Genomic DNA, 24037 nt, shown 5'->3' with positions numbered 1-24037 from the left:
TTCAATGAAATGAAAAGTTGTACAAGACTGTATATGATAAATGCAAACCGTGTCCACCACTTTCCTCTTTTAATAATTTTAGACAAAATACTAGACATTTGCTGGGTAAATTGACTCGAAATACCCCATGTGTTAGACCCTTGGAATCCTTTCCAAACTGCCACCCCTCCTTCAAGCACGGGAACAAATTATTTAAAAATTAACTTAATTTATTTCCGAATGCTGTCATTTTGGGATCTGAATTCGATATTCGACAAATCCAGCATTCGAAAAAAGTATTCAACAAAGTAGTTTGCAAGGCTATTGAGATGACAAGTGCGCCCTATAAGCCAGGATATGCTTTCCTGAATTGCACCCAAAAGATATACGAGGGTCAATAATAAAATAAACGTAGACAATGCTGCTGTCTGTTTAAAATTTTCCACGACAGGCATGCTCAACACCTTAGTTTATGCAAAAACATTTATTATATTGTTATCCAAAGCAGAATATTTTGTGGCAACGAAGCACGGTCACGTCTAAAACATGACGTCAATACAGAACACGCACAGTTTGCCATAATATCTTTAATCTATATACTACCCAAGGTATATTGCATCGGCGGATCCAGAGGGGATCGAGGAATGGTTCCGGGAGTTAAACCCCCCTTTCTCTGGGACATATGAATTTTTTTCTTCAAAATTTTCCTACCTATAACTTTATTACTTCCACTATCTTAAATAAGATCGTTTAATGCGCACATGGCGAGTTCTTACTCTTCTCCTCTTACTCAAGCAGCCATTCCCAAAATATAATTGTTTTAAGCCTCCAAAACAAATGTTATGCCTCCCTTACAAAGAACAAGAGGCCCACGGGCCACAACGCTCACCTGAGCAACAATAGGAATGATAAATTCAGCTGCATGGAATCATAATACAAAATATCTGTACAATATGGTATAAAACATGTAGATCCTGAATGAAAAAATCCAGTTCCCTTTTGATTTTCTTAAACTTACATGTATAATCAAGTCCCTTTTCTAACAGGATGATTTTATAGTCATATCACATTCAGCATTGCAGTTCTCAAAAAGACCCTTAACAATTGTTTATATACAGGATATAAACCTACATCAAACTCTGAACCCCTTGTGAGCCCCAATAATCATCCAAGGGCCAAATAAGTTTAAACAATTTTAAAGAATCAGCAATATGTAGAAATTCTTGCATATAAGTAAAAGGATATACAATAACTTTTCAGTTATTGTGAAGAATTAAAATGTTTCCTTTGTACAACTGAAACCCCAATGTGGTCCCATAAAGAAATGAATTAAACAAATTTAAATCTACATTATCTGAAGTTGCTTTCACTAAAGTTATAGCTTTTCTAGGCAAATTTTTTTTAGAAAATTTTTAAAGAAGTTTATATACTCCTATAAAAAATCCCCCCCCCCCCCCCCCCGTTGTGACCACATCCTACCATCGGGGATCATAATTTGAATAAACTTGAATTTTCTCAACCTGATGATGCTTCCACACAAGTTTCAGCTTTCCTGGCAAAATGGTACCCCTGAGGATCATGATTTTCACAACTTTGAATCTACACTATCTGAGGATGTTTTTACACAAATTTAAGCTTTCCTGGCCTTCTGGTTCTTGAGTAGAAGATTTTTGAAAACTTTTCGAAATTTTTCAGTAGTTCCTACTTATCTCCCCTTGTAAAAAGGCGTAATCCTTAATCTTAAAAACTTTGAATCCCCTTAGCCTAAGGATGTTTTATGCCAAGTTTTGTTGAAATTGGCTCAGTGGTTCTTAAGAGATGTTGAAAATGTGAAAAGTTTACAGAAAGACAGACAGACGGACAACAAACAAAATGTGATCAGAATAGCTCACTTGAATTCTTAGCTCAAGTGAGCAAAAAACGCCATGGCCAGATCGATCCACCAAGGCAAGAGCAAAGACCACCAGAAGTGTCAAGCCATCGAGTACACGTGGAGGAAGGACCCTGGCCGCCCTCCGCCACACCTCAGTGGAGTCCACGATTGGTGCCTTGGTCTTGGTATGGGCGTCCACGTTTTTGGCGGAAGATGATGCAACCCCAGGAGCTATGGCAAAGGCTCCGGAGTCGCATATTAAAGTCACCACACAAAATGTGGTCATGTTCCTAAGCTTATAGATACAACTTATGTTATCTTGTCATAGATAAAAAAGACAAGATTCTTTGTCATGATTTATTTCCATTTTGTCTAAAAACATTGACGTCAAATCTCTTTTTAGATTCTCCCAAAGTCGTATCCTCGAATGGAAATGGAGAGCGTTGTTCTTTTGACAATCTAAAAAATGAAAATTTATTAATCTTGATTGAAAGGCATGGAATTTATAGATAAAACATAACTACAGAAAATTAATGTTGATATTATTACGTTTAAGATGTATATTGCCAGTCTTGGCAAATACTATTTTTCTCTGTCCTAAATAACTATAGGGAGAAAAACCGAATTTATCAGATAGCTTAACTAGCATTCAAAGTTCAAAACAGTGCGCGGGCTTTTGAAAGCTTTAAAAATAAAGGGTTTTTTCCCGAACAATTACAACTTCAGAGATGCGTACTTTCGAATTTCTGATCATTGCATACAGTGTATAACAATTCAGGAATTACTGAATCTTTGGTTTTAGATTATTAGTATAAATGTGGATGGACACTCATAAGTTGAACAATAATCTCATGGGCCTAATAGCTAACATGAACAAAGTTCTTGTATTATTCTATTTCGAAATGTTTGAATAAGAAACTCTTTGAAAATATTGTCAAACTCTCACATATTCCAAGATTCGACATTAAACAACAATTTAACATAAAAAGAAGACTTCTTGGATATCATATCCTGAGATCTAAGATGCTATTCAACTGACCAATATTATTATCCCATACCCCAAGGTTTTAAAGTAAAATGAACTATAAATGATTATTAAAAGGAAAAGAAGGTCACTGTGACCTTGATAAGAAGATATAAAGATATGATGATGCTTATAAGTAAAATAACTAGACGTAGCTTTGTATTTCTTGAAAATATTCTTAGTTTTCCTCTGTACTTCTACGTTGAACATAAGTATTGGTCGGCGGGTAACCGTTTTAACAATCATTTGAATTTTGAACTTTGAAACCCTCTTGGAGCACCAGTATTGGTCCGGGTGTCATTGTTTTAGAATCTACACTATCTTATGATGCTTGTATTGTAATCACACCTATTGTAGTTCTTGAGAAGAAGATTCGAAAACATTTTCCTTATATATTTCTATGTTAAACTTTGTACCCCTCATTGAGTCCCAGTATTGGCCTGGGGGTCGTGATTTTAACAATTTATAATGATTCCTTTCATATTTCAAACCTCTCTTGGGGCACCAATATATTGGTCCGAGGGTCCAGTTTTCACAATCTAGAATCTGAGGGCGCTTGCATAGTAATACCACAATTGTAGCATTTTAGTTCTTCGGAAGATTTTTAAACATGTTCCCTATATATTTCTATGTTAAAACTTTTAACTCCTTTTGGGACCCCAGTATTAGTCTTTAACAATTTAGAATAGATATGCAAGCTGCGGTGTAAATATTGGCATTTCCGGCGCAATGGTTCTTGGGAAGAAGCTTTTTTAAAACATGCACCCTAAGACGACGGGTACTAAGGTGACCAGAAAAGCTCACTCGAATCTTCGGTTCAGGTGAGCTAAACAACTTACCTTTGCCTCTTCTTTATTCCATAGATGAATATGACACAGAAGGAAAGAGTTGCCAGGACCAGAGCAGACAGTAGGCAAGATACCCAGGCTGTTGTCATGGAGAAAACAGAAATCAGAACAAACAATAGCTTAATTGAATTTAAGCGTTAGACTCATATTTAAGTTTCAATTATAGTGCCCTGTTCCTATGATGCATTAATTGTAACATCACATGATTTCTGCATTAAAAAGAAAGAGTACTAAATTTGAGTAAAAATATACTTTTATGGAAGTTGATAGATTTAGATAAATACCGCATGCAAACTAGAGTTAGTTAAATATTTTGTTGAACAATGTTTCATTTTTTTAAAGGATCACGTACAATGTACTATATCTATTTATTTTTTCTAAATGTGTCACAACCAGTTATGTTTGTAATATAATACTTTTATAAATATGTTGAATTATTTTATTCCTTTGAGTAGAATTATGAATATCAAGTAATAAGTTAAGAATCGTACCGTAGTAGCAATCAGTTCCTAACTGGAGATTGAAAATCGAGCACCTGACCACGTTACAGTTAGAAGAGGAGCACTCAGAGCTGGACACGGCTATAAAACGGGAAAACACAAGATTTTGTTTACATAAGAAGTACATACACAGAACCTGTGGCCACAAACTTTTTTTAAGTCGTGTCAACATTTGGTAACAGATAAACTTAATCGACTAACTTGATGTGCAAGTTATGCCACTGAAACCGACGTCACATGAGCAGTGAAAACTATTGACGTCATCAGTACAGTTTCCATGGATACAGGGTGAGCTGGCACACTCATCAACATCTATAAATGGAAATAAAATATCAAACCATTATAAATGCAAATACATGTACATAATAAGTATATATTTGTTTATCAAGTACCTGATTCACAATGAAGGCCTGCATATCCTGCATCACACAGACATAGGTAGCCATTGACGTTATCGGTACAGTTGCCATGGATGCACGGTGAGCTTGCGCATTCGTCAATATCTGAGTTTGAAAAGTAACAACAAAATATATTTGTACATTCTAATATGCAAAATTAAGGTACGGTAGGTAAGGTAATGTATGGTAGCTAAGTGCAAAACTGTAAGTTATTCATTACCAGAAGTACAATCGGTTCCGGTAAATCCTGCCGTGCACACGCACGTGAAACCCCCGAGGTGAGGTAAGCAGACTTTAGTATGGGGACAGGGGTTTCTAAGACAAAAGTCAATCGCTGTAAAAATAGAATAACAACATAATTATGACAATAAATGATAGGAAACGGGATTATCTTATACAGAAATAAAACTGAACAACTAACTTGACCGGCAATCTGAGGCCGGGTCGTAACCATGGATACAAGTGCACGTGTAGTTTGCTCCACTCTCAATGCACGTCCCTCCATTATAGCATGGCGTTGCAAAGCAAGGTCGGTCTGCAATCAATGTTTGAATGAGAAATATTTTTTTCCTTAGCCTTATAGAAAATCTGAAGGAGACTTGATAAATAGTTTATGGTGGTCGTACCTTGGTACGGCTCTGCGCAATCCTCGTCTACGAGACCATCACCATCATCATCTGACAATATAGATATATCGATACAGAACAGAATCTCAAATATCAATGAAGATAGTCAAATAAGTAGGATATCAATATAGTACAACAGTTGATCATTTGTGTGATAAGTAAGTATAATCAATGGAACAGTGTGGGGTTTTTTGTATTTGTTTTTAAGGTTTTCGGAATTTTTTTTTTGGGGGGGGGGGGTTGTTGCAGGGTTGTTTTTTTTTTTCTTTTTGATGTGGTTTTTTTTGGGAGGGTGTGTTTATTTTATTTTTTTTTTCATGGTTTACAAAATAAAATGAATATGAAAGAACGATCATGTAATGCAATTTTTAATTTATTTGTTTTAGCTAAATTTATATCCGCATATGCACCATCAAAGAAAAAAATTTCGTTTAGGCATTCAAAATCTTAGAAAGGCAAACCTTGGTTATTCTCTATTTCCTCGTCAATTTTTCTGTCACAATCGTTGTCCAGGCCATCCCCAGGAGATTGTGAGTTTTGTATACACGGCTAGATAAAAAATTTCAAAGGTGTACCATAATATAACATATTACCAACAAAAACCATTAGAGAGTGTAGGTTAGAAGGAAAGTCTCAGGCGGAATGTTTGAATTTAACCACAACTACAATACAAACGCATGGCGAGATATTAAAGTTGAAAAATATTTTAATATTATGAATATTGTAAAATTCCGGTTTCGAGCAATAAATACTGACTCTAAATGTATGATTTATACATGACTGTTATTATACTACATGTAGGCTATGTAGGGATTTTTATATTCTGGAGATAGTTCAATATAATGACACTGGGATACCTCATTAATGGACGTCAGTCTCATTCCTGTAGCGAATCCATAAGTCTCGAACCATCCCCTACCGTAGAGAACTCCCCCAAACACACAGATCGGGGAAATATGGCGGATATCGTAGGTCCCCTCCGACAGGGGGACATATCCGCCCACATACTCTCCCCCGGGAAACTCCCGGATCTCCGTTGCATTCAGGGGAAGCCCATTGATTCGCAGTCCGTCCAGATCCACTTTTTTGACGACAAACATGAAATAGCTGTCGTAGGATCCGGTGGCGCTTTTGGGCGTGGTGAAAACATAGTGAGCGGCGTAGAGTTCCATTGGCGGAATGATAATCATAGACGGGTCAGCCATGTTCCGGTTTACCTGGCTCAGTGAATACTGGACGACATATATGGGTTTGTCTGACGTAATGAAAGCATAGAGGGATGAGGAAAAGTGTCTGTGCACCCAATCGCCGGGTTTGGATAACGTTAGTGTTTCTGTGTGTTGAAAAGAACCGTCTAAACCTTGAATTACAACCTTAGTGTGGTGTTCAGAGGCGATAAACCTGAAATAATCGCCCACAATACGTTCAGGTATCGGGACGGTTGCGTAGCTCATTCCCCACTTATCGACCGATATGTGTTGTTCGGCAAGGTGGTCAGCTGTCCCGTTGCCTACTGCTGTTAATACGTTACCACTAAAAACCGACACGGGCTTGTCTGACTTTATGAATGTCCCAGTGACATCACCAGCGCTTTGTAATTGCAGGGTATCATAAGCGTCGATGGTGAAATTTATCCATTGACCTTTGCTGAAGTTGCCACCTTGGAAATATACTAATGGCTGAAGAGTTTCACTGAGTTTGATTTGTAATGAAGTTGCGTTTGAGACTCCTACGACCAAAATCTCTGAACTAAAAAATGAGGGAAGATATGCAGTGACGTAGTATTCACTACCGATGACGTCACATGGAATCCCAAGGAATGCGTCATTAGAAAAGGGCTCTTTATTAAAGCCATAGACAACGATTTCGTCCGAAGCTTCGATGAGAAGGCCTTTTGAACTGAGAGAACTCCCAGTCATTCTTAGAGAGCTGGAAATATTCACCTGTTCCACCGTACCGGAAACGACGGTTAGAGAGAGGTGCATGCCGGATGTATGCCATCTCGGACTGGTGATGTTGACGGAGACCGGAAGTGATTTGGACGTCTTAATGAAAAGCTCGCTGAATAACGTCGCCTGGAAATTCTCCATGAAACCAAGCACAAATTTAGTCCCTCTGTTGTCCATAAGACCTGGAAATTATTGAAACACATTTTTTTTTAAATCTTCACAATTTTGCCAATTTATCCACGAACAACATAAAATTATAAATACATATTGCCGAATATCTGGAGGTAAGTATGAGGTGGCGAGGATGTTTTGTGGGCAAAAAATGAAACATGCAGCAATATAAAAAATCTTTACCAAAGGAAAAAAAATCAAGTCAATTGAATATCAAAACTAAGGGAAAACTTGTATGAAAGCGGATGTAGTTAATTGACAACTTGATTAAATTTAACTGACAAAGATCGATTAATTAACGGACTTTTCACATCAAAAACCAAACTTTTCTTTGTGCTGAGACAATGGGAAATACCTAAGGGTCTCAAAGATTTTAAAATCTCGTTAGACCGCTGAACTTAAAGGACGGATTGCTTCATTGTATGATAGACCACTGCACTAGTCATTTCAAAGCATGGAAGCATGGATATGGGATTGCAAAGTCAACGGATACCCTACAACAATAAACGTTGAGAATTCTTTCACCGTCTGAAATTAAAATCAAGACTTACCATGAACGTAAGATGGAATCGCAGATAGTAGAAAAATACCAAACGTTAAGGCAGTAGCTCCATCCATGACGTCACAAACGACGCATACTGTTCCCCTCTATCAGTAGGCGCCGGGGTCAGTATAACAACTCACGGAGGCTCTCACTATTATGCTCTATGGAAATCCTCAACTCAGATTGTTGAATTTACGTTTCATAACGATTTGTTGTTAGCCCTTTTCCTAACGTCTTAATATTTTAATCCATTTTAATCGGTCAGAATTTTGTTTTGACTCCAATAAAGAGATCATTAATTGGTAAGCATTCATTAATACATTACTTTACTAGATTTGTAAACATGATTAAACATCAGACAAAGTCGGAGTAAGACAGACCTAGTCTTATATTTATCTTTTTTTTTTAAATTTTATATGCATTGACTATACTTAATAAATAACGAGGTATACGAGGATGGTTCGGGAATTACAGATATCTCCCAACTTAAGAGCAAATAATTGCGAAAATTGGCATAAAGATTAAGAAACCCCAACAATTAAGTTAAAACAGTATTATTTTTTAAAAAGTATTATGTTATAATTAAATAATATTTTGTTTACGACGGTGCGTAAACATGTCGGTGGTCGGGGTACCCGGTGCAGGCATATACACGGTAATCAACAAAAACTAAAACATCTACTCTAAGTGTTGATAGACCTACATTCTATGATAAAAGAAATCAAATTATAAATCTTCATTTTGTTTTTGTTTTTTGGCTATCATTTGTATATACAAGTTTCACTAGTGTTCGAGTTGTAATACGGAGATAGTACAAAATAATATAATCTACCAAGCTTAGCACTATATAGAAATCTGAATACGACGGTATATTGAATTTTGACGTCAAGGCGGCGCAGCGAATACACAGTAATTAAAGCATTTATAAGCGAAGGAAATAAAGTTTATAGGTAAAATGTATCACATGATTTTTAAACAGAATTATCAGGGTTAAAGGGGCATGGTCACGATTTTGGTCAAAAATTATTTTTTCGATTTTGATGTTTACAATGCTTTTGTTTACATTTTAAATGTTGAAGTGAAAATTCCAGTTTTAGACCTAAAATGAATGTGTTAATCATTAGGAACTGTTTATCTATACTTAAAATGAATAATAAGATAGACAACCAGCTTTAAAAAGATTTGTTACTGGTATATTGAACCTATGTAAACAAAAACAGGGCACGAGCCTTGTTTACATGACGAAGAATTGTAAGCCCTGTATCTTGCTTAAAACTCAACGACTGGCACCCAAATTTCATTTGATCATTAGAAATGCATTCCTAAAGCATTGCAAATTTTTGCAAAGTTATACCTAAACATTAGAAACATAGCATGATAGACGGTTCAGCCCCCCCACTTATTCTCGCAGGAAAGATTATTGTTCCTAAATTTACAATTTAACTTGAAAGATTGAGAAGTTAGATTCAAAAGCATAGTAGCCCCCCCCCCCCCCCCCCCCCACACGGATTAGGAATTTCATGATTTTGGAAAAAAAAATTTGGGTAAGTAATTTTTTTTTGGGAAGTATAGTTATACTCCCCCCCCCCCCCCCCCCCCCACGGATTAGGATTTCCATGATTTTGGGAATAACTTTTTTCTGAGGATTAGTCTAGCCCCCCCACTTTCAATTTGCTTCCGACGCCTATGTGTACGTACGATCATATGTTTTCCCTACATGATAGATATAGAGCCCCACCAACACCCATGACCAAGGAGACATGGATTTCGCGATTTCTTTATGATACATTGTAGTTTCTAACAGTGTGAAAGAAGTGCAATTGAAATAGTTGAAAGGGATAATTTCCAAGATAATTCACACATCTTTTACTCGGAAAAGTTCACAGGAACGAAAAACGATTCCTTACGGCGATTTATAATGGGAAATGTTTACATCTTTTCTCCATTCGGAATACACTCGGAATACATCGCGCAATTTTAAAACGTTATCATCCGGGCCTCCTGCAATACAAAATCCCCGTAGACATCACATTTTAAATCATTGTTTTGAAACCTGATAAGCTAACAGGGGCGTTTCGACTGAGAAATCTTGGAAATTTTTCATACTTTTGAATGAACACCGTTTGAACCCTGAGGTATTTATAAATTATCATGCAATTATTATAAGCAAAATGTAAATCCGGTATATCTTGGGACAGAGTATAGTACATGTAGTAGATCTAGAGAATATTTTTAAAGAATTATAATGCATATTCATTAAATGGTCAATAAAGTCATGCCCTACTATAATACATGATGAACCAATACACCTGATCCAGGGCGCCATTTCACTATTTCGATTAATTGAGGCTTCTGTAATAATTTAACTCAAAGCATGCACTCGGTTTGTCTACAAGATGTCCATGAGTATACGTAGAGAGGAGGACTTTTAAAGAATGAAGTGCATAGATTTACTTTCTGACCAATAGAGACATATGTATAGCGACTCGGAATCAGTGACTTGATCACTGAAGAGAACTGTCAAAAAATATTCCGTCAGTTTGAATGACTAAGTACGATCGGTAACAACTGTACATGTATAATTATTCACATGCATATAATGTTGCATCGTTGTTTTGTTTTTTTGTTTGTTTTTTTTTGGGGGGGGGTGGAAAATGGGGGCGGGGCAGATCGACCTCCTCCCCCCCCCCCAAAAAAATGGGGAAAATCCTAGATCGACAGCTCTCTCTCTCTCTCTCTCTCTCTCTCTCTCTCTCTCTCTCTCTCTCATATATAAACCATTCGATCATACATGTATGCTTCTTTTCAGTTTTTATTTTGCATCCCTTTTATATGTAAATGACTTTAATAATATAATCTTTAGTGAAATTAACAATTAACATGTATATTATACATTTATTTGCAACGTGGGGTCTGGTTATACAGAGTATATACTTAGTATACAGTGGAACTGCACCCCCCCCCCTTTCGTCTAAAAATAAACACGTCCTTCAGCGTTCACCTTGTACACACGGGGGTGTGCTGCTAATTGCGATTTCATTGGCTGAGTTGTGTCGGACATGTTTACAATAATATCTGCAGACAACTGACAATCGGTGATAGCCTACACTAGAGAGACGAAAACAATTCAAAAGGCACATAGACAGAGCTGGAAGGAGTAAGTACTGTTCTATACAACATTTTGCTTTTGTGGACCCTTGTTGAATATAAATTTTGTTTCTGCCATGACTTGTACTTCGACATAATTTTAAAAGAAATGCTGATGGCAGTGCTCCAAAATGTTTTTGTTTGTTAATGCCGATCTGTTTAAAAATGCGTATTTTGAATTAGTTTAGAATTTTCCAGAACAAAGTAACAATATTTAGCAATCGAACTGAAACGAAATTTGTTCCAGTTTCTCGGTAGGTTGAGCTTTTAAAACTGAATAACATGAAAGTTGAGGTTCGCCACGGGAGGTATTCATAAAATCGGGTCACGGAGACCTCTAAAGAAAAAAAAGACGTCCGCACATGAATTAAAAAAATAAACTAGAAGTGATATATATATTTTTTTATTTCATACGAAACTAGCAGTTTTCATATGGCGTTTAAGGCATTGGAAGGGGGGGGGGGGGGGTACAGTCTGCATGTGTATTACATGGAGAAGAGAAAACACAGACAAATAGACACAGTAGTGAAAGGATGTCAGAGGATTGTCACATTAGATTAAAACACAACTTGCACACTTCATTTGGCACAGAGGAATTGAGTTGCATTTATAAAGAGAAATTAAGCCTATACATTTATTTTTTGGCAGTAGTTAGGATGGGTTGAGGAATCAAAATCATATGCATCATATTGCATTGTATTTAATCTTTGCAAAGCTTACCTGCTAGATTGTGTAAATTGCCACCTATAATGCTTTGAAAACTTTATCTTTCACAATCCACGTTAATAATTTTGTAGGACTGTATTTGAGACCTAAAACCTTGAGCAAAGAGATAAAGAGAGACCAAAGAACTAACAGAAGGCAATTTCCATCCAAGGTAATATCCTTGACCATTCAAGGATGAGGAGGAAAACAACACAGCCGATTTGTTCCCGGGTCCTCTCTGCACACTATGAGGTGGCCCAGCATTTCTTGTCCAAGGGGCCCAAGGTCATGGCCATTCGACGGGAGACGATCAGCATTTTGGAGAGGAGGGTCCCCCCCAAATCCTCAGCATGTCCGGAAGCTGGTCAAGAGTGGGGTCAAGGTCATTGTTCAGCCGTCCAATAGAAGAGCCTATAACATGCAGGTCGGTAACTGGTGTTGTTGATTTTATGTTAATTATACATGTATCCTATATCATTGGCTTATTTGACATCAATTGTTTAGTGGGTAATATTGTTCTGACTGCATGTAACAATCTAACTGACAGTGTGTACTTTTAAAATGTGTATTAGTTTCATGTGTTATGCTATCTTTTCATGTTAGACATGCATGAAAAAGAAAAGTTATCAAATTCACATTGCTTATTGCTATGGAAAATTGACAGAAAAACCCCCCAGAATATCTCAATAAAACATTTAGAACTTTTTATATCATCTTTTAATTGTGGAATCATTAAATCTTGTCTGTGGATATTGGAAAACAATCTTTAGTTATTGAATAGACAACTTTGTGAAAAATTGTAAGTAAATCCTATCTATATTGGTTTAAGATTTAACATAAATAAATACACTGTTTTATAATTTGATTGAGGTAGATCACAGAACAAAATCAACTAAACAAAATTCAAATGATTCCACATTTGTTTTTTCTGATTCAGATACATATTTATATATAAAGGACATTGCTATTATACTTAATGAAAACCATGCCTAGGGATACTTAATTTTTGCTATTTTTATGCTAATTGAATTGGTTTGCGAATTGGACACACTACCGCCATGTTTTTTCAGATTGGACTTGAACCGGGGACCTTTAAAATTTGAAATTTAAAAAAATACTATAAGAGTCATAGGAAAAGACAGTGCATGACTTGATGATGAATTTTGTAATTAGCATTTCCCAGTTTCATTCCTAATTTCCAATTATTTATCAAAACATATAGTTTGTATTTGGTAGGTTTTTCTAGTTGATGTTTAACAGTTTTAATCAAAACACTTTATATTATACATATATTTATTACTTGTTTTAGTTAGGCCAATCATTCTAAATCCTGGTTCAAAAAGCTGGTTGCCATGGCAGCATTGTGCCACATCTTCGGAAACATCACTTGTACAACTGTGTTCCTGCTCGAGTCACACCAGAACTACCCCGGGGGTCAGGCCATGCAGAAACTACACCAGCTGGAGAAGCCTTACATAGGTAAAGCTGAAACAGCATCAGATTCTTAGAGGACTGCTATCTTAATATTTTAATGAATATACATGTATATTGTAGATTCTAAATTAATCCATTGTCAAAACCCACAGGTTTTCTCTCCGTTACACTGATTGGACAGCCATGGGCTCTGGGAATGTAATTAATCACAAGGAATTTAATATCTGAATTGTTTTATGCTTGACTTTTAGTAAATTTAAATGTTAATTAATTACCCTTAGTCTCTCCTTTGAAAAAAAAAAACATGCGTTGCAATGACCCCAGTCTGCAGGATGTTGTTAGATTCCAACAGCGACATATCAAAATACAAGAGTATTATATAAAAGATCTACCTAGTATAATTTTAATTAGATAGTGCCAGTCAATTAAATGTATTTAAATTCTGACTTTTAATTCCTATGTACTTGACAAATATGTTTTAACATAATGATAAAAAAGATTAAGTTCATTCTTGGTTTTTAGTTTTCTTGAAGTTCATAAATTTAATCTTTGTTTCCCTTCAGTATGACCATTTAGAATTCCCTGGAGTGGTCCCCAGAACCTTTTTGGGGCCCCTTGTTCTTGCCATGACAACAGCACCTGCAGTTTATCTGTGCCAGTTTCTGAAGGTCTCCAAATTTCTTTCACAGTATTTAGGTATGTATAAAATATGTTTGATGAATTATGGTCAAAACAGTCTTAATATTTCAAAAACTTTCACTTTTTTGGAGACTTCAGAAAACAATATCATATTCTATTCCCAGTGCCAAAGAACACTAAGGGATATTACCTCCCATCTAAAGTATTGGGCATCCTTCACTCCCATTTTTTAGCCCCAGTGGAGATGGAATTCATACTTCATGTAGCTCTCTTTAACCATATTCATTGGATTGGTAATTAAAGATAATAGCTTGAATTTTACCAAATTTACAGTCCTTTGGAAAACAAAGTGAATTATTGCTTTTGTGTATGACAGCTGGTTAGAATTAAATTTATATTTAACATTTACTTTATTACATTGAGTTCCCAGTATGATGTGATTTACCAATGTTTACAGCAAGATGCTCTGAAATCAAAAGTTTTGAGAAAACCCCCAAACTTTCCCATTTTAATTGAGAAACATTGTACTTCAGTCAATAAATTTAATATAATTGTCCATAACTTCACTGAATCAGAATATTAAGGTTTTGTTGTTGTATTTTTCAGTCCGTATAGCCCTAGGTCTGTATGTTCTTGGAGCATTCTCGGTCTTTGGGAATGCCATCAAGTTCCGCTTTGGCCCGGACGTCAAGCGCTGGTTGTACCTGATTACAGTGACACAGTTCAATTCATGTTTTAAATGTCCCCCCCACTCCCGAATACGTTCGCTCTTGTACTTGGTAAGTTATTGTCATCATCAGATTTTAAAATGCAGTGTTTGTTCTAGATACCATGTGATATGAACGATGACTAAAGTGTTTAATTAAATGATATTTCTCTATGAACAGGTTGTTTGTTATCAGTAATATTTATGGACTTTTCTTCTGTATTTCATGATATTAAAAGATATTGTTAAATCATTGGATTTGCTTTAGTACAATGGAATGATCAAGGGTTTAGGGCAAGATGAAACTTGTGGAATATGTGGGTACCTTTTTGTGGGCAACTTTATTTTTGAGTTCATAAATATTACCATGTTAGCTTAAACATAAATAATTCTTTATATGTCTGTAAACTTTAAGATGTCTTTCACTAAACCCTCGATCATCCCATAGTACTAAAACAAATCCGATGATTCAACAATATTTGACTTTCTTTCTATCTTTTTCCTGGACAGTGTTGTTGGCATTAGCTGCATGGATAAAGCAGAATCATACCCAGTTTCTATGGATATCTGGAGCAGCCATCATCATCTTCCGCTCGGAACTGGCTGTTTTTCTTGGACTGATCCTTGCCGCAGAAATCTTCTCCAGGAGACTGAGCATCGGAAAGTTACTGAAAAATGTAGTCCCGGCAGGATTTCTTCTTCTTGGTAAGTAAAGTTTGAATAGTTACATTGTGTATTTATGCACATGTATGTGCATGATACTGTAATTAAATGTGATATGATTCAGTGTGGTTACAATAACTTGTATTTGCAAGCTTCAGTTCTTAAGTGAATATGATTATGAGTTTATTAACTCTTTTCCCCCTGATGCCACCATATGACGCATTTGTCATTTCCCTATAAGGTTTTCTTAGCTTCCCCCTGAAACTTTTTTCACTGTTTGAGTGGTATTGTTTTACTATAGTTATTGACAAGAATTATTGTCTGACCATACCATATGATATACCACTGTGATCGGGAAAGATTGAACTTTAACATTATAACTTTAGAGTACACAAATAAATTAACAGAAATTAATTAGGTGAGTTTATTCAGGTAATTTTACCTGTACATTAAAAAAAATCACTGTAAACATGAAAATTAATGAATGAGATTTTAACATATGATCAACTATTGTTCAAAAATATTTTCTCATGTTTTGAATAATGTGTTACTTGTTTTATCTTGCGAATTGAGACCAATACACAACAATCAAGATTTAATCAAAAGTATATAAAAATTCATCCCTAGAGTAATATTTTATCAAACTATCATGGTCCATGTATCACTGCAATCAGAATTCTTTAAAGTTTTGCATTTATATCATTTATAATTATTTTTTATATAATTTATATCAGATACTGTAGTAAAGGTACAGAAATTCTGGTAAAAATACCTGTACACTATTTTATTTATTGACTGCACAGTTACGTGTTTAAAGCAATATTTATTTCAAAATTGTTATTGTAATTCAGTCAAAACATTAAACTTTTCAAAGAGGGATTTCTAAACATTTAGTTCAGACCCAGGTATGAGCTAATAATTTACCGACTTCGTTTTTTGACACCCCCCCCCCCCCTCACCGATGTAAAGCGTTTACAGCATTGTATATTAGTTTCTATTGGGTTTTATTTCTTAAATTATTTTATGGAACAGTATAACTACAAAATACTGGGGAAGATCCACAGTTAATGTGTTGAATTATGCCCAGGCTGACGCAATGCACATGTGCCGATGTTCGGAGGCCGCCATTGTTGTTGTCATGCAGGGCTGCGTTCAAGATCGTAGCGGCTAGGTAGGGCTACGTAGCGGCTACGTTGTTGAACGGTATGCTAGCCTATCCGCTAGGTAGATATTCGTAGCCTAAATATTTTATGCTAAGCATCGAATTCAAGATGGCCACCTTAGTTACCACTTTGTAACAAACACGAAATCTATTTATATAGTGATATTTTATTCATCCTTTCAGTTATAATGAATCTTAACATATATATTTCCGCTTGAAATTAACAAATTATGTAAATGTAATAAGCCTTCAGTTGAATATTTCCAACTTCAAATCTGAGACCTAGCGGCTAACCTAGCGGTCCGTTCAATAGACCTAGATATCTGCGACCTAGCGGCTAGGCTAGCAGCTACGATCTTGAACACAGCCCAGGTGTCGTGAATTAGCCCTAATTCACTGCTAATCAACCAAATTCCTGTCATAAACTTCAAAGGAAGTGGATTGGTCATGTTTATTTCCACTTGGGGGTAATTTTAAACACACAGAATCATCTAGAATATCTAAACCAATCTCTGTCATAATCGTCCGATGCCGCCATTTTTTTTAAACTTCACAGGTGTGTGTATCACGTGATATCTGTCAAACCATTGCATAACCTGACTGTGTATATACGGTGTTATTTACCACTCAATTTTGCTTGAGACAAGTAAAATAAACAAAGAATATTGGGGTTCTATATGGACGCGTCATAAGTCGTCATTAGGGAAATGACCAATGCGTCATATCGTGGCATTAGGGGTAAAGGGTAAAATGCTTTAGGGGGAATAAAGTTAATTCTGTTAAGAAAAAAATAGCCAAATTGTGTGTCTCTTAATGTTCACCAGGTCAGTCCTTTTTCTTTTCAGTTAGTCAAAACAGTGTATATGTCTGCTTTATCTGTAAATGTCCAAGTTAGCCAATACATTTACATATCATCTTTCTTGTTGCGGTCAGGTCTGACTGTGCTGGTGGACAGCTTCTTCTGGAGGCGGTGGCTGTGGCCCGAGGGTGAGGTCCTGTGGTTTAACACGGTGGACAACCAGAGCTCCAAATGGGGTGTATCCTTTCATTGTCCTTTAACTAAGGGATATTGCTGTGAAAACGAAGCATTTAAATGTTTAATACTTATTTTAAGTTGTAAAGTCCTTCAATCGGTAAACTGTGTATTATTTGGCTGTGTAGATAAACAATTACCAAAAACATGGCATGGCAAAAACTGTACAGAATTTTTGAGAAAAATGATTTATAATAATTTCACAGTATGATTGCAGTATTAAACTACATACCCTCATAAATGCACTCCTTGACTGACCCCTAAGACTGAGCCGTTTTTGTGGTACTTTACCTCAGCCCTCCCAAGGGCCCTGTCTATGAGCTTCTTCTTGGTGCCGGTTGGGTTGGCCTTGAACCCTTACCTTCGACCCCTGTTGATTCCTGCCCTGGGTTACGTTCTCCTGTACTCCAATCTGCCTCACAAGGAGCTGAGGTTTATTATTTATGTGGTTCCTGTCTTCAATACATTGGCTGCTGCCGGCATCGCCAAAATGTAAGTTCTTTCTGTAACAGTTATCTTTTTTACTGAATAGATGTTAAAATTTGCCATATTTGGGCAGAAAGGTAACTTAATTAGTAAACTTGTTAAAACTACTAAAAAATTTAAAATGTCTGCACATAATTCAAGTTCCTGTTGTAAGGTTTTTAAGAATCAAAATACAACCCATAAAAAATACTGTAGGAGGCAAGACAGTGCATGACTTGATGATGAATTTTTGTAAGCATTTCCAAGTTTTCCCAATTTCTTTCCTAAATTTCAAGTATTTAACAAAACATATAATTTATATTTGATTGGTTTTTAGCTCACCTGAGCTGAAAGCTCAAGTGAGCTATTCTGATCACATTTTGTCCGTCGTCCGTCTGTCCGTCTGTCCGTCTGTCTGTCCGTCTGTCTGTCTGTCCGTCTGTAAACTTTTTACATTTTGAACTTCTTCTCTAAAACCGCTCATCCAATTTCAACCAAATTTGGCACAAAGCATCCTTATGGGAGGGCGAATATAAATTGCAAAAATAAAAGTCCGATCTGTATTCAAAGCGGAGAAAACCTTGAAACTGTAGAAAAAGGGGGGTGCATTTTTAAAAATCTTCTTCTCAAGAACTACTGATTCCAATTCAACGTAGTTTAGCATAAATTATCCTTATGGGAAGGAAAATATAAATTGCAAAAATTAAGTGCTAATTCTGTTTCAAATCTGAGTTATTACGAAAATAATAATAAAGGAAATGCGTGTTTCAATCAGTTTAATAGCTTCAGGTTCGGCATCCGGTAATCCGGTATCCGGTAAAATGGGTAGGCAAGACTTGGTCTGGGCAAAACAAAGATTGGCAGTTATTAATCTGCCAATCTCATTAAAATTTCAGGATATTTGATGGAGTAGTATATTTGTATTCGCTGTAAATATTGCTGCAAAATAATGCGTATTTGGAATTGACGATTGTCGATCTGCCTTGGCTTTTATTTTGCCACGGCCCGGGTTTGCATACCCATTTTACCTAGACTCGTATTCCATACTTCTAAAACGAGGTTCTTTGTTTAAAGCAGCCATGACATTATACGAAAAAGGGTCGATCTGACTATGATGAATTTGCTTGTTGTGCAACAGTTCGCGTATGAAGGGAAATTTTTGAAACATGCAAAACATATTGTTGCCGATTTTGTGAAGTAAATTGAGGCTAAATATTTCAATGCGTTGACAGTTTTCACACATGACGTTGGTGTTAGCTTGTTCCGATTTTCGTTTCGTTTTCATTATTTCTGCTTGTAACCTGGGAACTATCGTCTGTATTGTTTCGTGATTTTTACGTATCTAATCAAACAGAGACTTTGGTAAATCAAACAGTTAACTGTTTACCTGCGCAAATTAAGCAAAATCTGATGTATCAACAAATAATGAAATACAATTCATTCTATCGGTAATTCGATCGGCATTATCTTTTGCGTAATGGTAGATTAATGCAATAGGTTTTGTTGCGATGCTCGGCATTTTCTCGAGTTTATTCAGTTTAAATAAAGTTTGACATTGCTGACGGAAATATGTAGGTATATACATGTATATATATATGATTCATTTCGAAAAAATAAATTGTGTTCTTTATTTGTTATAGTGAATGTTTCTTATGTTTAATTGTTTTCAATTTCTATTTACTAACCATATTTGAGTGTTAAGCTTAAAATTATAAGCAAGATACAGAGATTTGCTCACAATTCTATGTTTGTACACATATCTTAAAAACTAAAGATTAAAAAAGTAAAAAAATTGTCAATATTTATTAAGAAAATTTTCAAAGTCTGTTCGTTCAGAAACCAACTTTAACATCTTATTGTATTGTAAACTTAACATTTTTCAACATTTTTCGTCATTATTACTCCTACTGAACATTTGATCCTTCACTGTGTTTGTGTACATTTGTATACACTGATTTTGAACCTCAAATACCAGTGAACTGGTCTTGAGTTAATAAAAGAATATAAAATCTTAGACCATTCTTTTTTTCCGTTTTAAATGCTGAATAGAAAATACCAAGTTAAAAATCATAAGCTGAATGTAATAAACTCATGTGAACAAAATATGACTCAAACCTAGGCGAACTGTGAGCTCTGTGTCTTGCTCATAATTTTACGATTGACGCTGAAATTTTGGTTGACCATTAGAAATTCTCTATGAATTAGAGTATGTTAAATACTTGCACAAACAAAATAAAAGAATGATATTTTGTATATACCTACTCTCTGGGGCCCCCTCTTTATACAATAAATAATGTGAAATCTACATCAATTTTGATAGTTTTTCAGACACGAGTAAATAAAAACGACATCTTTAAAACAGTTTCCATATTTCTGACACATTTCTGTTGCGGGGATAAAGTAATTATCGCTATTCCTAAGAATACTACAGCGGAAAATTATCCTGGTTTGTACGCGAAGTAAATAACAGTCATTTAATTATAATGGAGAAGACAAATAAAATTTTTGAATGTTTTTAATTTGAGGAATTGAGCACATTGAGGTACAATTTTCTTCTTCACATCTATACATGTAGGGGTTTTAAAATAAAAAACAATAACTACTATTTTTTTAATACAATAACTAGTACGTACTGAGTAGTTGATGAAAAAAATGTACATATATGCTCTCATATATTTTGATCACTTTACAAAAGGGGGGGAGGGGGGCAGAACGAAAATATAGGGATTTGGAAGTTAACAACTTAACAGTTTACCTCTACCAAATGTTTAGTTTTATATCTTGCGTAGAATTTTCTTATTCTGGTAAAAAATAATATTTCATGAAGGTACAATGTCAAAGATTACATGTATACAAAAATAAGTGTAAAATTCGAATACTTTACAATATGTATTTTTTGTTTTTCTACCGAGGGACCATATGGCACAATATCTTTTGAACGCCCATTGTTGCTCAGGTGAGCGATGTGGCCCCATGGGCCTCTTGTTCTAGTTGATGTTAAACAGTTTTAATCAAAACCATTTTAAATTTTATACATATATTTATTCCTTGTTTTAGTTGGGCCAATCGTTCTAAATCCTGGTTCAAAAAGCTGGTTGCTATGGCAGCATTGTGCCACATCTTTGGGAACATCACCTGTACCACGGTGTTCCTGTTTGTGTCCCACCAGAACTACCCCGGGGGTCAGGCCATGCAGAAACTACACCAGCTGGAGAAGCCTTACATAGGTAAAGCTAAATCAGAAACAGATTCCTAGAGGACTGCTAGCTTAACATTTTATTGAATATATATTGTAGATTCTAAATTAATCCATTGTCAAAACCCACTGGTTTTCTCTCTGTTACACTGATTTTTATTGGATAGCAGCATAAATGAGAGATAATCCGTGGATTCTGAGGATGTAATTAATCACAAGGAATTTAATATCTGCTTTAGTATAAAGCTGTACATCATCAGAAACCCACCGTTGATCTTGCTTCTTTTAATTGTAAGTTGTAAATCAGTTCAGGAAATTACAATGGCGATAGAGGTAAGAGAAGCGAGACTGACAGTGGGTTTCCCACGATGAAAGCTGCCGTGGACATTTTAAAATCTCCTTTTAAAGAGTCTGGCCTATATGATTTTATAAATTAGGTGACGTATCTTTTACCTTTTTAAGTTAGAGTGAACTATGAATCAGTGACCATTTATTTTGTTGTTTACTACAGCGGTGAATCTTCACATCGATGTGCCTGCCGCTCAGACTGGGGTCACTCGCTTCACAGAGATCAATCCCAAGTGGAGGTAACTTCTGGTGTATTAGGCCTTTGTGGTCTATTCATTGTTTGTTGAGGCAGCAGAAATATTTGCAGCTATGTTCCAAAACAATTTCACATAATCGTTGAAGTAAAACACCTGTCGGTGACAACAACTTGTATTGGGAGAGTCATTTTCCAGAAATATACACATTCTGGATACTGTGTTTCACAAAATGCATTGAAAATTGAAACCCATGAATATTAATGAAACCACATGACTCCTTCAATATAAAGATATATGCATTATTTTTAATGTTGATTTATATGCTTACTGTATAATTTCTTATCAACCTAACTTGATTTACATGTATATCATCTACATTGGTATACATGTCTTTAATCACCTAGCTCTATTTTGAAATTTCATTTCAGATATAATAAGACTGAGAATATACTACCAGGATCTCGCGCCATCCTAGATTTCTCTCACATCTTCGTCGGAGACGACGACATTCTACAGTTTTATCAAAACACACATTCTGTTATAGCTAAAATTGACAGTTACGACACTCTGCGTGTGGACCTGCGATCATTTCCACCGATCAGAGTCACCACGAAACCAAAGATCTGGATCCTCAAACGCAGTCTGTATGTAAAAGCCAGCTGACAGTTGGATCTACTAGGAAATCTGATCAATCAAGTTAACGCGGAGTTAGACGACAGACGACCCAAGCAGACCAGAATTTCCTAGCAGCGGCCTTGTTTGTGTGAATAGTTAGTGCAATATGACATATGATATTTATAAGTTTTAAAGTCCATAAGTTATCAGGGATTATTCAGACATTCCAGAGTTTTGAGTTGAGTCAGAAAATGGCCATTATTTTCTGTGTGAGAGGTTGAATAGTCTCAATTTCTGATATTTTTTCTTTTTAATATTTTTGATATTTTTATATATATATATATATATATATATATATATATATATATATATATAATATAGGGACGTATATACTTATGGGGTAGGCAACTCTTGCAAGTCTCGCTAAAATTACGCGGTATTTGATTTCATAGGTCATTTTTAGCATGTTACCAGATATATGGTTAAAACACCTTTAAAAAAATATCTTACAATTATTCTAGAATTGCTATTTGTACTTTATAACCCTCATCTGATCATAATAACGACGGAGTTCTTAAAACCCCAAGATCCGTTTTTGTCCCATTTCCAGGATAATGTAAAATTTGATGTTTATTTTCTTTATATCGAAATTAGATTACAACATATGATTAAAAATGTATGAAAAACATATTCCTTTTAACAAGAGGAAATAAATAATCTAATTAAAAACGACATATTATACTGGGATAGAACAGAGTTTAAAAGACTTGTCAAGTCTTGCGTGATGTAGAAGTTGCCTATCCCATTAGTATATATACGCACCTGATATCAACGAAAGTGCTGAAATGTATAGGCCTAAACTTTTGGATGATATAGTACAGAGTTGACAGTAAGGAGAAATGTTATTGGAATAGCTAAATACAAAAATGTTATCTAGCATATATTGCAAAGATAAGTTAATATGGCTATGATGAGATTTATTAGAAAAAATAAAGCTATGATAAGATTTATAAAAAAAACAAAACCTCTCACCATTTATTCTGACATATGAATGTTTATAAATTCAGTTAACATGTTTTAGTAACATTTCTGTTGATTTAGCAACTCAATGAACATGGTTTATTTATACTGGTAGTTAAGGAACTTAATCACAGCTTATCTGTACTAAATGTTTTTGTGCATTTATCTTTTTTTACTATAAATTTTTTAAAAGCCATTACATGCATGCATTAGTTTTTTTTCATGGCCTGAAAGGTACATGATATTTATTGTAACAAGACGTTGTAATCTTTTATTTGTTGTCAGTTTTTATCAACGACAAAGGGCATTGTCGGACAACCAAGCTTGTTTTTTTTAGACGTTTATGTTACGCTTATGTTGCTAAATGAAGACTAGATAAAGTCAAATTGGTTCCTTTGTGCTTCAACCCTTATCCAATAAATATTCTTTAGAGAATCAGCAATGTAAAATATTTTGGAAGAGTTGCCTTCATCAATCACCGCTGATTGTATATCGGAGACAAACTTTAAATTTAATGCATGCATAAATATTTCACATTGGCCAATGATATAATATTTAACTCTCAGTATCAGTTATCTTTTCAATAGGCTTTCATCAGTAGCACTGATGAAAGCAGCCAAATAACCTTAACATACTCCCACCAGTTGTTTCAGTACTTTGATTCTAGAATTTCTGTGATTTAGCATTCAACATTCCCCTGTACGTTTGAAAAAATGTCTCAGAGAATGGTAATTCATCTGATGAAGTGCAGCTAAGTGAAGTTATGTAGAATATAATTACAGTTACATTGTATAG

General features: G+C 35.3%; 1 protein-coding gene, 1 long non-coding RNA gene and 1 pseudogene across 2 annotated transcripts; 2 read left to right on the top strand and 1 right to left on the bottom strand.

The window, feature by feature from the left end:
- Positions 1-2202: 2202 nt before the first annotated feature.
- Positions 2203-7986, bottom strand: LOC128158153 (uncharacterized). The gene is made up of 11 exons (XM_052820910.1): positions 7920-7986; positions 6106-7379; positions 5710-5797; positions 5249-5299; positions 5044-5157; positions 4843-4956; positions 4617-4727; positions 4426-4536; positions 4216-4305; positions 3716-3803; positions 2203-2311 (listed from the first exon to the last, which is right to left on the bottom strand). Exons 1-11 carry the CDS (start codon positions 7984-7986, stop codon positions 2203-2205), a joined length of 2217 nt encoding a protein of 738 aa, XP_052676870.1.
- Positions 7987-10966: 2980 nt separating this feature from the next.
- On the top strand, positions 10967-12909 carry LOC128158163 (uncharacterized). Its single transcript, XR_008239924.1, has 3 exons — positions 10967-11069; positions 11857-12188; positions 12835-12909. It is a non-coding gene; the product is annotated as an uncharacterized LOC128158163 (long non-coding RNA).
- Positions 12910-13116: 207 nt separating this feature from the next.
- On the top strand, positions 13117-22561 carry LOC128161115 (probable Dol-P-Man:Man(7)GlcNAc(2)-PP-Dol alpha-1,6-mannosyltransferase; annotated as a pseudogene).
- The last annotated feature ends 1476 nt before the right edge of the window (positions 22562-24037 follow it).

The sequence above is a fragment of the Crassostrea angulata genome, chromosome 8 (assembly GCF_025612915.1).
Source record: "Crassostrea angulata isolate pt1a10 chromosome 8, ASM2561291v2, whole genome shotgun sequence".
NCBI classification, from domain to species: Eukaryota; Metazoa; Mollusca; class Bivalvia; order Ostreida; family Ostreidae; genus Magallana; species Magallana angulata.
Note: the sequence above shows the minus strand (reverse complement) of the source record. Positions and strands in the feature narration are given on the sequence as shown.

Bases quoted from the DNA above. Each gene is read 5' to 3' on its own strand.
- LOC128158153 (XM_052820910.1), bottom strand. From the start codon at position 7,986: ATGGATGGAGCTACTGCCTTAACGTTTGGTATTTTTCTACTATCTGCG. The intron at 7,380-7,919 runs GTAAGTCTTGAT...AATAATTTCCAG, and splicing joins GATTCCATCTTACGTTCATG to GTCTTATGGACAACAGAGGG. The intron at 5,158-5,248 runs GTACGACCACCA...CATTGATTGCAG, and splicing joins TTGCGCAGAGCCGTACCAAG to ACCGACCTTGCTTTGCAACG.